Here is a 16,605-nt window from a genome sequence, read left to right as displayed (position 1 = left end):
AGTGATTAAGCTAGTGATGTACAGTGATTAAGCTAGTGATGTACAGTGATTAAGCTAGTGCTGTACAGTGATTAAGCTAGTAATTCTATGCAGAACCAAACCTTTTACACCAAGATGTAAACTTTATTCTTTGTATCTAGGCACTGCAGTGGTAAAATTTTCCTGCTCCGTGTGCAAGGCAACCTTCAAGACTGCCAAGACACGGCTGCATCACATGAAACACAAGCACAACCTGTGTGTTACAGCATCCAGCAGCACCACACTAGCTGGCCAACAGGTGAAGCTAGGTCAGCCCATCATAACCCAGGTTCCTATGGGCCAGCCAACCTTTCTCCACATGGAACCCCTTGGGCCCTTCCAGCAGGTGGAAAACATAGACACTGAACAAATCCGGAAACTAATAGAGTCTTTGGGGAACGTGCGCAAAGTGAACCAGGTGGTGATACTGGGACAGGTGCCGCCACACGGTCAATCATTGGATCTACAGCGGTTACAGGGAAAGAGAGAGCATTTGCAACTCTGTTTTACTCAACCACAGTTTATAGAGCTGAAAAAGATTGGGGGTGGAGAGACTAAGTTGATGGGATTGGAACAGGCAAAGCCACAATGTGAATCGCTGGAACCAATTATTACATTGGAACCTGTAATATCAGATGGACAAATGGAGACCCCATTACTTTCACACACACAGGAAGTTGCATACGCTGTGCCAGCTGAGCATGCTGGATTAACACAAACACACGAAGGAGAGATGATTCCTCAGCAGTTACTTGGACAGACTGGTCAGACCGTTGAAGAAGAGAACACTATGATTCAGACTGTATCAGTGGAACAGGTGTTCTGTCACAGTGAAACAGTTGAGCCCAGGGAAATGGCTGAACAAAGTCAAACTGTTGTGTTGGAAGTCACTCCTTCACTGTTACCAACTCTGGAATTGGAACAGACTCAAACTGATCAACAATCAACAATGTCTGCTTCCTCACTACCAACATTTCTACTTAAACAGACTTCTGGACAGAATCAAAGGGTTCAGGAGGGTATGAGTGACGGGACAGACATGTTTCCAACAGTGGAGTTAAAGCTGACGCCATTAAAAACTGACCCGCAGGAAGAACTCTCCACTTCCTCATTGGTATCAACAGTTAAGTTTGCACAAACTCCTCCTGGACAAACAAGCCAGGTAGGAGAGACAGCCACACAGATGGAGACATTACAGTTAGAGCAGATCTATTCCAGTATTGGACAGACACAACAGACGGGAATAGGACAGCGAAGATCAGTTGAGAAACCTCTTCTAGAAAACACAGAGAATGACCAGCAGCACATTTTGGAAAAGCCTTATGAAGGAAAGAAACAGACGGCACAAGAGCAGTTGCAGACACTGATAGATAAGTCTGTTTCTAACAACGCACTGAACAGCAGAGAGATGCCTCGCATGCAGACGTCAGAAATATTCCCTCCGCCGTCCGAGACAAAGGCACCACAGAGTTCACAACTGCCTGTGCATTTGATGTCAGTACAAGAATTTGTAAAAGTGAGGAAGAGAAAGCAGCCAAATAACTCTATAGTGCAAGGAAATATGCAACAGCAGACGGTTGAGTTGAAAGAGAAGCCTGCCAAACAACCAAGAGCAAAGAAAGCTCATCTTGTCGTGAAGTTTGGTCCTAAAGAAAAGCCTAAAAACCAGAAGAAGCTTCCACAACCATCTAAGCTGCTTCAGAAAGGAGACCAGATTCAGGATATGAACCAAATGTCTCTCACAACTCTACCTGAAAAGAAATTGTCCTTAAAGGTTGGTAAAGAAAAAAAGGTCAAGAAGAAAAATGATATTTCCAAGTCAAAAATCAAATCCCCATCCATATTGTGTGAACCACATGTGCAGCAAGTCTTGCAGGTAGATGAGCAGGTGCATCAAGTGAAGCCGAGGAAGAAGAAAGTAAAAAAGCAACAATATGTAATTAGTGAGACTTTTGAGCAGATTAGCGCTGAGCCGATTAGCGAGCAAGAGGTGATCGCTCCACCCAAGCCAAAAAAGAAAAAGCAGCAGACGATGGCGCAGGAGGACCAGCCTAAGAAAACAAAGGGGCAAAAGATGTCAAAAACGGGGAGAAAGAAAAAGAAACCGAATGTGGAAGCAAGCCCAATATCAGAAGATATGCCCAACCCTAAAATAAAGCAACAGTCCCTACTCCTACTGAAGGGTCACAAACAGCCCCAATTGAAAGTTTACAAATTAGATGCCTCAAAAGCCCCCCAAGGTCAAACAGATCTCCACCAAGACACCCATCCCATCCATAAGAAGAAAGGGCCAAAAAGCAAACAACTAAAAATGCTAGCTGCTGGAGGGGAAAAAAAAGTGGGGAGACCCAAAAAGAACCACACAGCACTCTCTGTGTTGGCTCCTTTAAAGACTACGTCTCATTCTTCTGACACATCTCTGACCAAGCCAAAGACCAGCAGGAAACGTACAGCCCAAAAAGTGGAGACAGAGGGGATCATCAGTGGCTCTCATTCCCGGCGAGCCCTTGAATGTAAGGACTGTGGTGAGAGGTTCTCTGACGTCTCGTCCCTCCAGGAGCACAAGGCAGCCCTGCATGCAGTGGAGAGCCCTGGTCTCACCTACACTAACGGCAACATCTTTGAGGGCGTTTCTAGGTCAGATCTAGGCCAGTCTCCACTAAAAGTGACAGAAGAGGTAATTGAAAATTCATTGAGTCAAAACACATTTGGAATGCAGGTAGCATCTGACTGGGATATGGAGGTGGAGATGAGAGAGGTAGGGTTGGGAGAAAGAGGGGAGCGAGTCTCTTTCCCAACCCTAAACCCTTCCCCCTCTCTGCCTCTGGCTGCTGCGCTTGTTGAAGGTGGACAGAAGGGAAGGGAGAAGAACATGGATAAAATTGCAGAGGGGATGGAATCATTTTCTCATATGGTCCCAAATTCAAATCAATCTTGCACCCCTCCACAAGTTAAATTCCCTTATCTGGCCAAATCTGACAAGGTCCAACCCCTTCTATTCGAGAATCTTTCGCCTCCTCACCTCACACCCATAGCCCCCCTCCACAGCTGTCACCAAACGGAGGACACTAAGTCAGAGAGTCAGGGCAATATGAATGACACTGCTGATGCTCTCATACCTACCGTTTCTGGATTTGAGAACCTAGGGCCTATTGAGGATGAAATTAAAAAGGAGTTACTACTTGAGGTGGATTTGGTAACTGTTGGGGATGGGGACCAAAATGAGGGGGAACACCAGAGCTCACCTCATGAAGACAGTTCACCAAATGAGGGATCCAGCCTTCATGAAAACAACCGCACTCATGCACTACCTGCAAAATCTCAGATTGGAAATGTGAATAGGACTGTAACAACACAAAATGTACAGACTGAATCCTGCCCCTCTGACCCACTGGAGATCAAGCAAGAAGAGGAGGAGATTATGGTGCAGAGGAGAGAAGTGGAAAAGAGGGGAGTGGGAAGAAAGAATTACACCAGGGGCAGGAAAAGAGGAGTTGGGCGTGGGAGGAGAGGTTCAGCCACAAGGAAGGGTCTAGGAGGAGAGGGCATGAGAGAAATGGAACCAGAGAAAGAAACGGATGAATGTCAGGTAGTCTACCAGCTGTATTCACTCAATAATGATACTGAAATCAAGGATGAAGCAGACGTCACTACTCTCCATCCTGGTCAGTCATCTCCCATCAGTTTACAGACCGAGATCAGATCTATCTCTGAGCAAAACATGCTAACAGCTCCATGTCCATCTGGATCCTGCATCTCACCGCTTGAGGAGGACCCTGAGGACCAGGTAGTGTTTGAGCTAGAGTCAGTCACCACCAGTGTAGTGGAGGTGTTGAAGACCGAAGATGGGATGGTGATGAAGGAAGTAGCAGGGGACCAGGACGACAGGGACACTGGCCAATCCCCAGGCATCATACTGGAGAGGTTCCTCACCTCAAGGCAGAGCGAGGCAGCAGTGGGGGAGAATGGAGTGGTGCTCATGGCAGACTTGAGAGGTCAGGAGGTCAAGGTGGAGGAGAACACCTCCGATTTGGTTCCCTTGCCACACACCTCTCGTGCCAGACACACAGTGGAGCAGAGGGGGGTCAGGATGTATCTCGTGAAGCAGGAAAACAACCTGGTTTTGAATGATCCCCAGGTTAGTCAAGGTCAATCCCAATTGAATGTGGAGCAGAGCAGTACCAGGCAGTGCATATTCTACCCAGTGAAGGAGGAGCGGGAGCTTCTGGAGGAACCATCTCAAAGTGAGCAGGGGGTACCAGCGCTGGTGGAGCCTGGAGAGGCCAGACTCGACCATCCAGTGGAGACTCTATCCACTACCAACCCTGCAGTAGAGGAGTATGAGGTGAACAGGAGCACAGCAAAGTTTGGATCTGAGATGAATGAGTATGGAGAAGGTAAGATCTCAACATGAGTCATGTGTTGTAGCAATGTACCTTTTCATAAGCAATAGTGAAGATGGATGTAACTATCTAAGTGCTGTTTCTTTTTTACAGATGAGCTGGACTTTGAGCATCAAGAAACAGAGGATCTTGTTGATTTCCTACTTCAGAATTCTGACGAAGTGGAGTCCGAAGTTGTTGAATGTTCTGACCCGCAGCCTGACCCTGAGGCTGTAGTTATGGCCTGTTACCATGACAGCCAAAGCCATGCCTCACTGCATTCAAATTATATACCATACAAGTAAGTATTGTAATTTGCCTTTTACTCATCATAAATACACTGTACAATTTAATTCTAATGTTTCTACTTTGTCATGTACTGTATGTATCCTTAAGGGCATGTCATGTCAGTTTTGATGTAAATTGTTGTGCTCTCTCAGCTTGCCAACCACAGAAAGCCAGGCTCATTTAGGATCTATGGGAGGGTCCCAGACAGGGACTGGCTACAGGAAACCAATTGATTACTTCTCCAAGTATTTTGGTTGGGATGCTTGGTCTGAGATTGCCCGGTGCACAAATAAAGTGTCCCATCTATCGAACCCAGTGACAGCAAAAGAGGTAGCCCAGTTTGTCGGAATCCACATTGCCATGGGAACATTGAAGGTATATAAATGAAAGTATTGGCGTATAACCTGAATCTTATCCCTATGGCGGCTAGTTTTATTGCATCTTCATCCTTACTACACTGAATGGGACATGTAAAGAACAAATTAGTTGGGCCTAGTGGGTCAAACTCATGCTAATCTCTGCACTTTTGAATGTCTACAGTCATTCTTATGCGCATACTTTCTAATGCTGCATAAACTAACATTGTCTTCAATGCCGTTCTCCCTTTCTCCTCTCGTAGTTCCCCAGTCTCAAGCTGTACTGGCAGGACTTCACCAGGGTGCCTCTGGTTGCTGACACCATGTCTGCCTCCCGCTTCTCCCAACTCTCCTGCAAACTGCAACTGGCATCTCCAGCGCCAGCAGGGGATCCCATGGACACCCAGGAAGCTGGACCCAGTGGTAATCCAGACAGGCCTAAGGAGGGAGACACCACACGCAACCCACTCCGAGCTTTACACACCCCAGCTAATCCTACAGTTGGCACAACTAGAGGTGAACTGGATGGCAGCGGCCACACACTTACACGCGGCCACAGTCAAATACAAGCTCTTTGCTCCAAGTCTGTGTCTGCAAAATCCACAACACAGACATCCACAATCCCTCACAGCATTTGGCAGAGGTGTGGGGACGTACCATCCAGCCAGGACTGTTTTAGTTTTAAAACTGACCCCCTTTGGCGGGTTAGACCGTTAATGGACCACGTTCGGGCCAGATACCTGATGCTGAGAAGAGAGGGTGACCATGGAGTCGATCAATACCCTCTCCCTTTGACGTGTAGAGCGGTCAACAACAAGCGGCCCTCCTTGCACAGCACTGTCTTAGTTAGATCTGACGGTCTGATCCTAGATTTCAACCTTAGTCTGGATCTCTCCAACAAAGAGACCACAGTTGAGAAAATGGTGCCCAGAGATGGGATGGTGTATCTCTGCAAGCAGGAGCTCTCTACCCCTGCCATGTTGGAGCACCTCCTTGGGTCTGGGGTGCATGGTGCGGGCAAGGTGGGAGGGGCCAAAGGACAGATGGGTGATGAGTTTGTTAGCTCTGACGGGCGGCTGATGCTACACAGGTACCATCTCGGCTTCATCCTCTCTACTGTAGGGAAGGCCCAGCAGAACATGGCATCGCTCGTCGACAGCTTCGAGAAGGCTCAAAAAGCAGCCAGCCTCAATAGAGACTTACTGAATCTCTACCATTCCCCACTCTCAGCCTCAGCACCATCTAGCTGGCCACAGGCTGTTCTGTGGTACCTTACAGATCTGGCTCTGGTAAACTCATGGATGCAGTACAGGCAGGATCATGTTCCTCTGCCTGAGCCTCTGAACCTCATGGCATTCAGGCTGGAAGTCTCCAAGGCCTTGATCCTCTCCAGTGGCTCAGACACCCAGGACGCAGCCCCTCCGCACCCCCCTCAGAAATTACACTCCCCGAGCACAGCCCCAGATCCTGGCCTGTTACAGGATAGTCCTCTCCCTGACGTGGCCACGCGGTACGACGGTTCGGGCCACTGGCCGGAGCAGCTTGGGGAGGGAGAAGGTGGCAGGTGCCGCTTCGGAGGCTGTGAGCGAATGTCTCGCGTACGATGCCTCAAGTGTTGTGTGTTTCTCTGTATCTCTCGTAACCACAACTGCTTCTTGAATTTCCACAGTCAAGGGAGTTTTTGAAGCTGATAAGATTTCTGTTTTTCTTTTTAATTGGTGCATGTTTTATTTAATGCTATGTTTAGCTTTTTTAAATGTTTTTTTTTAAATTTTAGGTTAGAAGCTCTGATTTCATAATTTCTCCCCCTACACCATAGTTTTGAGTGCTTCTCTCTTTTCAGTGTCAGCTTTAGTCCTGTGCAGGAAATTAAGAACTTGGGTCACTTTTTAGCCTACTGTGTAAATGTAATCTTGATGTATGCAATGGCTTTTGTTGTATGAAATTACCTACAAAAGAAAATGTGAATAGAGAATTAATGATAACCATAAAGTCAATGTCTCTGAAACCAAGTGAAAATACATTTGAAGATGTTTTTGTAATTCTCATTTTAAAAAAAGTGCTGCCTTTTTTTCCCTTCTGAACCTTGTTTTGTTGTTTACATGCCAATAAGCTTTTGCATGTGTTTTTGGCGTTCTTTGTAAATTAAATGTTATTTAATACTGTTGGAGCAAATACATGTACGTTTTCTAACAGTTTGGGTTGTGAATTGTATTGGTCTGCCTGCTGCTACCTGCTAGTCTCAAGGTACATAATTCACCGGAGTTATTCATCTAGTCTTTAGCTACAAACAGCAAATTAATTCGATTTACCAAATCAACCGCACCCAAGCACAGACAAACACGTGTCTGCATTTGCTCAGGTTGTTAGGGGAAAAGAGCAGAGACTCATTCAAAATTGATTTTTTTTGTTGAAGACTCAAAAATATTGCCCTTGTCACGTGACACGGGTCAATTCAATTTCCACATTAACTTCACTGTACTGGAAGCGGTTTGAGGTAGGTGGCTAACGGCATGTTCGCTTGTGTACAATTCATGTTTAGCTGTAAAGTTAGTTCGCTAATATCGTTTAAGACTTACGCCTACATATTTACCATATCGTTATGGTGGGGCAGTTGGTTTCCGTGAACTAAACGTGTCCGTAATATGCTTAATTGTTATTTCTCCGTTTGAATTGTTAGCCTGCCAGCTAATGTAGCTAGCTAGGTTGTAATTCGAACTTGGTGTTAGCTCAGCAAACCATTGAGGTATAAGACTAAGGTAAATACACCGTTGACTGTTAAACCGTTTAGCAAGAACCTAAAACGGACCCCTAACCAATTGTTAAAAAAAAAAAAAAAGTCTTAACGGAAATATCGGTTTGGCGATCAGGCGTGTCGGTGTAGCCTTTAGCTAACGTTTGTCTAACAGGAGTTTCGCCAAGTCATATTTAGACAACTAACTTCACTTAGTATAAATGTAACATGTCTATCGTCATTGGCATACTGTATACATCTAGCCAAAGTATAACTAACGTTGCTTCACTTCGTGAAAATAAGTTGTTTCTGGGGAATCTCGCAATCCTTCCAGTGACCGACTTGCAGTAGCTTGCTACCGTTAGCTGATACGGGCATCATCACCGCTAGCTAACTTTAGGGCCTTGTTGGTTTGGGAGCCTATTTCAGCTAACGTTAGCGCCTTTAGCTGCTAGCTGTGCATGTTTTAACGTTATCTTGTGCTTACCTTTATTGCAAACAAATTTTAATGCTAACAAATAAATTCGTTGCGGGAACTTAGCTAGCTGTAGTTCATTAACGTTAGCTAACAGCTGGCTATGTAGTTAACTAGTTAACGCGATGTTAGTTGCGAACTAAGTTTTTATCTAGCCAGCTAACGTTAGCTGGCCAGCCATAAAGTCAGTGAACCCGTTTCCTGTTCAGTCCAAATAAGGGGGATTTAATTGAGATACGCCTGTGCACAATACTTAGTTATTGTAAATGTCTGTCTTAACTTGTGTTATCTAGCTTGCAATGTGAGGATAACTATTATTAGCTATATTAAAGCACATCTGGCTACATTACATATTAATTTACCTCACTGGTTGGGTTAACTCTACCATCCTTATGTTTAAACTTTTCAAGGACATCCAGTCTTCCACGATGGACTCAGACATACTGAATATAGAGGAAATAGTGATGGGGAAGGGGCCACCAGATCCCCCTGCAGAACTGACCACTGAGAAACCAGCAGAACACTACAAACCCATTGCCTCCTTCAAAGCACCACCTCCACCCACCATTCAACCATGTGAGTTGGGTGGCAGTTTTAAAAAAAAAAAGTTAAAATAAGTGTTTTTATGGCAGAAAAGTCAGTATACTTACAAGATGTATGCAAACAGACAATGATAACATATGTTATGGGGTACAACAAATTACAGATTATACAAAGACTTTAAAACATGCACACATTGGGTGTCAGTTACTCTACTGTTTAGTTTTTGTAATGACTCACAGATAGGGCTGTTACGGTGACCGTATTACCGACACACCGGCTGTCACGAGTCATGACTGCAGTCAAATTCCATGTGACCATTTAGTCAAGGTAATTAGGCTTCTCCAAGCTCTGATGGTCATTAGTAGCCAACCAAACCTAACTGCATGGTACTCTGCACTCTATTGTCCCTCTTATCACTCTGACATCCATGCAAATGTTATCGAAAATCAAATCAAACTCTTCATGAGAGCTCATGTTGCGCAACATTTCTATAGGCTATGCAATTGTGTGAGAAAACAAGAGTGATGGTCTCTGTTAAAAAGAGGATCCCATCAGCTTTCTATATGCTAGGCCTACTATATTTATTTCTCAACTTTACTAATATTTAGCACATTGCTTTGCTTTACAACAGGAATAAAGCCTACATGGCAGGCATGAAAATGAACCACGGGAAAAGCATTCTCCGTTTGCTATTTAAGTGCCTAGATGACATGTTTTTTTTTCCTCAGCTGCCCCTGTCTTGACAGGTGCATGATAATGGTCCATTCTAATTCAAAACAAATTTCACACATTATTTAGTATATTTAATAAAGACTAGATTAAATCAAGAATAGTGTGATGGGTGACAATATTAGCATATCACTTGTGAATAATATAATCACTTGTGAATGATACCCAGGTTAAGACAAACAGTGCATGCTTTTTTTGCAACTTTTTCAAATCAGTCACAAACTTCATGTAGCCTACCCCATAGGCCTCAATGTTTTGATAAGGTTTGTATCACAACTAAAGTGGCCAAATAACTGCTTAAAATTAAGCACATTAATCCGCTTTACAACTGGTGTAGAGCATAACTGGCATAAATACGCAGTGTGTAATATCCTTTCTATTTTATTCAGCTATGTTCAATTGTATTCTTCATACTATAAAATAATGCCATGGAATTCTAAGCCAGTTTTGTCTGCTAAATTAACTAGTGTAGCCCACAGCCATATGGCATAGCCAGATCAGGGCCTAAAAGAAGCACAACTGAGTATGCTATACTGTTCTTCAGAACTAGACTAGATTTTCTTCATATCATGTTTCTTTAGACCTAAGATAAATTGTGCTTTTGTGATATTACATGGATTTGCTGGACTTTATTTTCATGCAGACCTTTGGAACATCTACATCAGTGGCTTGTATGCTTAGAAGACAGGAGATGCTAAATGTTTGTTCATTACTGAGACCTTCAGTTATTTGCTTGCCAATCACCGGTTTGAATGACATCAATCTGGTAGGTAGGCAAGGCAATGCATTTTCAGCTGTCATATCGCTGACCCCCTCTTCTCACAGATCAGCATGAGAACCTGCAGTGTTTCCAGTGCTTCATCACCTTCTGTAACTCCAAAGCCAAGGAGAGGCACATGAAGAAGAGCCATCGTGAGGAGTACAAGCAGCAGCTCCAGCAGGTATGCTGCTACACAACCTGCCTAACAATCAAAACACTTTCTAGAAGGTATTACCTATGGAATCCCTGTTTTTACCTTAAACAGTCTTCTGTCATATTAAAAGCTTCAGACCAACATAACAATACTCATTTCCAGACTAGACCTGTGGGAATTTGCCCCCCCCCCCCCCCAATTTACCAAACGCATTCATTAATTGTCTATTTTTTTTCCAGGGAGATACTCTGTTCACCTGCTATGTGTGTGACCGTACCTTTCCGTCCTCGGAGGAGCTGACCCAGCACCAGGGCTCACACAACAAGGAGGACAAGCCCTTCAAGTGTCCCCACTGCCAGGAGAGCTTCCGCACCTTCTCTGAGGTGAGTGCAGAACAGTGACACAGGTTCTGAACTAATATACACTGCTCAAAAAAATAAAGGGAACACTAAAATAACACATCCTAGATCTGAATGAATGAAATATTATTATTAAATACTTTTTTCTTTACATAGTTCAATGTGCTGACAACAAAATCACACACACATTATCAATGGAAATCAAATTTATCAACCCATGGAGGTCTGGATTTGGAGTCACACTCAAAATTAAAGTGGAATACCACACTACAGGCTGATCCAACTTTGATGTAATGTCCTTAAAACAAATCAAAATGAGGCTCAGTAGTGTGTGTGGCCTCCACGTGCCTGGGCATGCTCCTGATGAGGTCGCCACCTCTGGTCTCCTGAGGGATCTCCTCCCAGACCTGGACTAAAGCATCCGCCAACTCCTGGACAGTCTGTGGTGCAACGTGGCGTTGGTGGATGGAGCGAGACATGATGTCCCAGATGTGCTCAATTGGATTCGGGTCTGGGGAACGGGTGGGCCAGTCCATAGCATCAATGCCTTCCTCTTGCATGAACTGCTGACACACTCCAGCCACATGAGGTCTAGCATTGTCTTGCATTAGGAGGAACCCAGGGCCAACCGCACCAGCATATGGTCTCACAAGGGGTCTGAGGATCTCATCTCGGTACCTAACGGCAGTCAGGCTACCTCTGGCGAACACATTGAGGGCTGTGCGGCCCCCCAAAGAAATGCCACCCCACACCATGACTGACCCACTGCCAAACCGGTCATGCTGGAGGATGTTGCAGGCAGCAGAACGTTCTCCACGGCGTCTCCAGACTGTCACGTCTGTCACATGCTCAGTGTGAACTTGCTTTCATCTGTGAAGAGCACAGGGCGCCAGTGGTGAATTTGCCAATCTTGGTGTTCTCTGGCAAATGCCAAACGTCCTGCACGGTGTTGGGCTGTAAGCACAACCCCCACATGTGGACGTCGGGCCCTCATACCACCCTCATGGAGTCTGTTTCTGACCGTTTGAGCAGACACATGCACATTTGTGGCCTGCTGGAGGTCATTTTGCAGGGCTCTGGCAGTGCTCCTCCTGCTCCTCCTTGCACAAAGGCGGAGGTAGCGGTCCTGCTGCTGGGTTGTTGCCCTCCTACGGCCTCCTCCACGTCTCCTGATGTACTGGCCTGTCTCCTGGTAACGCCTCCATGCTCTGGACACTATGCTGACAGACACAGCAAACCTTCTTGCCACAGCTCGCATTGATGTGCCATCCTGGATGAGCTGCACTACCTGAGTCACTTGTGTGGGTTGTAGACTCCGTCTCATGCTACCACTAGAGTGAAGGCACCGCCAGCATTCAACAGTGACCAAAACATCAGCCAGGAAGCATAGGAACTGAGAAGTGGTCTGTGGTCCCCACCTGCAGAACCACTCCTTTATTGGGGGTGTCTTGCTAATTGCCTATAATTTCCACCTGTTGTCTATTCCATTTGCACAACAGCATGTGAAATGTATTGTCAATCAGTGTTGCTTCCTAAGTGGACAGTTTGATTTCACAGAAGTGTGATTGACTTGGAGTTACATTGTGTTGTTTAAGTGTTCCCTTTATTTTTTTGAGCATAGTGTTTTATTGTCAGATGCAACGGATAGGTGCAGTGAAATGTGTTGTTTTACAGTGTCAGCCATAGTACAGAGCCCCTGGAGTAAATAAGGGTTAATTGCCTTGCTCAAGGGCATATTGTCAGTTTTCACCTTGTCTGCTCGGGTATTTGAATCGGCAACCTTTTACTTACTGGCCCAACACTCTAACTGCTAGGCTGCCTGCCACCCAGGCTACATTGACACTTGCCCAGGGCAATATTTTTTTTTTCTTCAATCAAGCAGATTATAGAGTTAAATTGTTCAAATGGACAAGTAAAAAAATCACTGTTAGACTACTCTGATCAGACTTGGATAAAGGTGTCCTCCGGATGTGATGTGGTGTTCACTGTCCTCCCAATCTATGCAGAGTGCATCGGAGCATAATTATTGTAGTCCTGTGTTGACGGATATGAGGGGTCTTTCAATCATGCAGTCGCGAGATGCGTTTTTTTTTTAGCTCAAAGTGGCTACTTATTGAGTTATTTGCCCAGTTATAGCAAATTTTTGGTCAGCAATGAAAATCCTGGAAAATTCATGGTGCGTACATCGCCTGCGTGTGTGTCAGTGGGCTGTTGCCTTAGAGACATTTGCGCAGCGGATAAAATGACATACAACAAACTAATTGCCAATTCAAAACATTGTTTAGTTTGGCTGGTTCTCACTTGCTAACTATTTAGCTATTAGCATGTATCAATGTTCAATGTCCTAAAATAACTCCACTGCCATTCTTGTATAACTGCAAATGGCCGACAGTTCAGTTGATACGGGTGCGCAGTGCATGAAACCAATGCTGCCTACTCCGGTTGTAATACTGTCTCGAGCTCAAAATTGGAAGGGATTCTCCTCTATTCAATACTGGCCATGAAATACTGACAGTGTAAAAAAAAAAACATGTTTTTAGAATAGCCTAATTGACGAGTAACTCCTTTGCTGTCAACATCTCCCCAGAACACTGAATATTTTAACCTTAAAAATAGTTAAACATCTTAGTTAGCTACTTCTCCCACCTCTCCCGCCATTTGATCCCTGGTACATTGAGTGAGGGAATTATTTTATAAAGATAACAACAAGTATTTGGTTGTAATTGTAATGTTGCAGGGTGGCCAACTATCCTCCTGGAGAGCTACTTGATAGTGCAGGCTTTTGCTCCAGCCCTGTTTGAACACACCACATTGTAAAACATCAGCTGCTCAACAGGACCTTGACTGGTGTGTTTGACCAGGGTTGGATCATTAGCTTGCACACCCAGTAGCTCTCCAGATGGAGGGTTGACGGACCATGTTTTATACAGTAGCCTTTTATATCAGTGCAGTATTTTACTTTGTGGGGGTTATGTGCCTTGCTCAAGGCCACTAAGAGAATATGTAGTACATGGGATCAGAGACCAGCAGCCTTCTATTGTCAAAACCAGTGATGATAATACATTTTATTTTGTGAAGTGGTTCCTTACAACACAGTTTTCAGTCACCTTTTTGGACCATGGTGTTAATGTCAATCACTGGACTCTTCCCTCAGCCTTGACTCACGTCTGTTCACTCTCTGCCCCCCTCAGCTGACGACCCACAGGAGACAGGTCTGTCCAGAGAGGCAATTTGTGTGTAAGGACTGCAGTGAGACCTTCCGCAGCCCTGCCTTCCTTCGTACCCACCGCCTGGCCCAGCACCCCCGTCCAGAGGCAGAGGTGGAAGAGCCAGATGACCCTACCAAGACCCACCGCTGTGGGAAGTGCAACCGGGGCTTCGAGACCGAGTCTGAGCTAATAATGCACCAGGAGAACCACGCCGGTGACCAGCACTGCAACGGCAGCGCCTCGCCCGCCAAGAAGCGCGGACGGACCTTTAAAGCAGAGGACGCAACGGTCGGAGGGAAGAAGAGAAAGAAGAAGGAAGAGGGCACAGAGGAGGCTGAGACTGGAAACAATGCAGAGGAGGCTGCAGCAGCTCCGGCTGAGACCAAGGGGAAAGCAGGAGGCGGTGGCAGACGGGGCCGTCCTAAAGCAGCAGTAGGCGAGGAGGCCAGAGAAGACGACAGTGAAGCCCCAGCAGAGGAGAAGAAACCCAAAGCGGCTCCCGCTCCACCCAAGCAACACCCCTGCCCTGAGTGTGAGCTTACGTTCCCTGCCCTGGCCCAGCTCCGCGCCCACAAGAAGGAAAAGCACATCCCACGTAAGGCCCATCCCTGCGAGGAGTGTGAGGAGAGCTTTGCCCGTCCCGAGCAGCTAGAAGCCCACAAGAACCGGGCACACATCAAGGGGCGTTATGCCTGCCCTACCTGTGGCAAGAGCTTTGGCCGAGAGAGCAACCTGAAGGGCCACCAGCAGAGCAGCCACCCAGAGGAGGAGGAGGAGAAGCAAGAGGCAGCGGGCCGCAGCAAGAGATAATTCAGAATGGGGAAGGGGGGGATTATCTGTGAAGTGATTGGGGGGACGAAGAATCAGGGATTTTTAAGAATTTGAATTTTGTCGAGGGTTTTTGTTGGTTTGAGGTTGGGTGTGAAATTTAGATCCTAAGTTTGAAGTATTTTTAGAATGTGAGAAAGACAGGTGAGGAATTCTTTGCAGGATTTTTAACAGGTGAGCTAAGGCGTCCCACTGATAGTTCAGCATTTGCCATTTCTGGATTGTGTTAGGATGTTCAAGGCACACATCACACTTGGAGTGACTGACTTACTAACCAAAAGAATGTAAGCTGTTAAATCCATCTGTTATACACCTGTCTTATCTGGACTAAGAACAACAATAATTAGTTTTGGGCATCATGTTTGTTCCATTTGATTAATATCTTTAAATGATTATTATGATAATGGAGTTACACCTCTAAAGAATAATGTAAAAACAGTATGTAAAATGCTTTTCATGCTGTCTGACAAATGGAGCTTTTCTTGTTTTATGATTTTTATATTGCTAAGTACGTGTTCTGTAGTAGCAGATGAAATGCAACAACCGTGCATTTTATAAAACCTGTTGGGGATATTTACTTTTTGAGAGAGCTTCTTGTGATAAGTGAACATGGATTGGAATGTTTGGGAGTTACATAACGTCTCATAGAAATTGCATCTATTTATATACGGTTTCTGGTGCATTGTAATGCTGAGCTGTTTCTATTATGATTAACTTCTAAATTATACTGCTATTAAATGCGCAGGGTATAAAAAAAGATCAATGTATTTATCCTCTTAAGTTAGTTTGGTTTAGGCCCAATGGTTCTTCTTTGGTTTCATGCATGGATTTTAACATGTCATCCTAAACAATGGTTGTAATGAAGACTAATAGACTCAAATTAAGATAATCCTGCCACCAGCTACACCTTGTCACCTTTTATTTTGGATTTGTTATACTTAATTTAAATGTCATAGATATTCTAATGAACTTTCCATAAATGATTTGCTGACATTTTGGCATGATGACGAAATGACCAGAGGCCTAAATGGACATGTTCTTGTTTTCATCATTCTCCCCATGTAACATGCCTGGACACTCTGCCAATATGTAATAAAGGTGCCCTAAGGGCTGCTACAGAATGACACATTTGTCTGTATGCCTTTCAATGTGTCCTTCATTCACCCCCCATTTTCTATTAATTGTGCTTTGTGATGTCACCTGCTATTGCCCAGCAGCTGTAACCACAGACCGATGATCAATTAAATTCAGAATTAAAACATTCTAAAAGGTAGTAAGTAGGCCCCCCCAAAAATCACTGACCATAGGTCAACCAATGGTAAGCCAATCTTTCTGTGGACAATCCCAAACGTAATCCATCACCTAGCGCAGGTAATTGAATAAGTGGACAGGCTATTTGTAGAGTATGAAGGATAAATGATATATAAGGTTTTAGCCGTTGCCCAATGAGCCATTAGGATGACAACAGACGCCCTGTACCGATAGCAAGATGAACATAATTTAGTTTACTTCACCCTCTGCTGTTTAAAATAAGTATTGCGTTTCTAAAGTAAAATGACTTACCTTTGAGTTTTTGCCTATGCTTTTTTTGTATTAAAACAAATCTAAGCTTAAAGTATCTTGTGAGCTTACTGATTTGTAAAACAGTTTCCTACACAGATAGTTACTGTCTTTATTATATTGGAACCACTGCTTATTATATAGCTATTAAAAATGTAAACCTATAATTTACTGAACATTCTTATCCAGTTAATCTCACCTGATTAATTT

The 16,605-nt window shown here is 44.6% G+C and overlaps 2 protein-coding genes across 5 annotated transcripts in view; both read left to right on the top strand.

Moving 5' to 3' along the window:
* The window catches only part of LOC139390021 (uncharacterized), a 41,708-nt gene extending 34,469 nt beyond the window's left edge, over positions 1–7,239 (top strand). For both annotated transcript variants that reach the window (XM_071137130.1, XM_071137139.1), the window contains exons 4-7: positions 141–4,415; positions 4,515–4,701; positions 4,841–5,063; positions 5,308–7,239. In XM_071137130.1, the coding sequence (XP_070993231.1) occupies positions 141–4,415; positions 4,515–4,701; positions 4,841–5,063; positions 5,308–6,729 (6,107 nt within the window). In that variant the 3' untranslated portion in view covers positions 6,730–7,239. The remainder of the gene's footprint in view (positions 1–140; positions 4,416–4,514; positions 4,702–4,840; positions 5,064–5,307) is intronic.
* A 78-nt stretch (positions 7,240–7,317) lies between these two features.
* On the top strand, positions 7,318–15,959 carry LOC139390046 (zinc finger protein 675-like). Of its 3 annotated transcripts, none has more exons than XM_071137161.1 (5): positions 7,318–7,541; positions 8,664–8,829; positions 10,351–10,466; positions 10,679–10,822; positions 13,990–15,959. In XM_071137161.1, exons 2-5 carry the CDS (start codon positions 8,682–8,684, stop codon positions 14,815–14,817), a joined length of 1,236 nt encoding a protein of 411 aa, XP_070993262.1. In that variant the 5' UTR covers positions 7,318–7,541; positions 8,664–8,681; the 3' UTR covers positions 14,818–15,959. The 3 variants fall into 3 exon arrangements, with proteins under 3 accessions (XP_070993262.1, XP_070993271.1, XP_070993278.1); XM_071137170.1 differs by having other exon boundaries at positions 7,539–7,803; XM_071137177.1 differs by having other exon boundaries at positions 7,539–8,554.
* Positions 15,960–16,605: the final 646 nt, after the last annotated feature.

Source organism: Oncorhynchus clarkii, chromosome 3, assembly GCF_045791955.1.
Source record: "Oncorhynchus clarkii lewisi isolate Uvic-CL-2024 chromosome 3, UVic_Ocla_1.0, whole genome shotgun sequence".
NCBI lineage: Eukaryota > Metazoa > Chordata > Actinopteri > Salmoniformes > Salmonidae > Oncorhynchus > Oncorhynchus clarkii.
The sequence above is the reverse complement of the archived record's forward strand: the minus strand, read 5'-3'. Positions and strand labels throughout refer to the sequence as shown.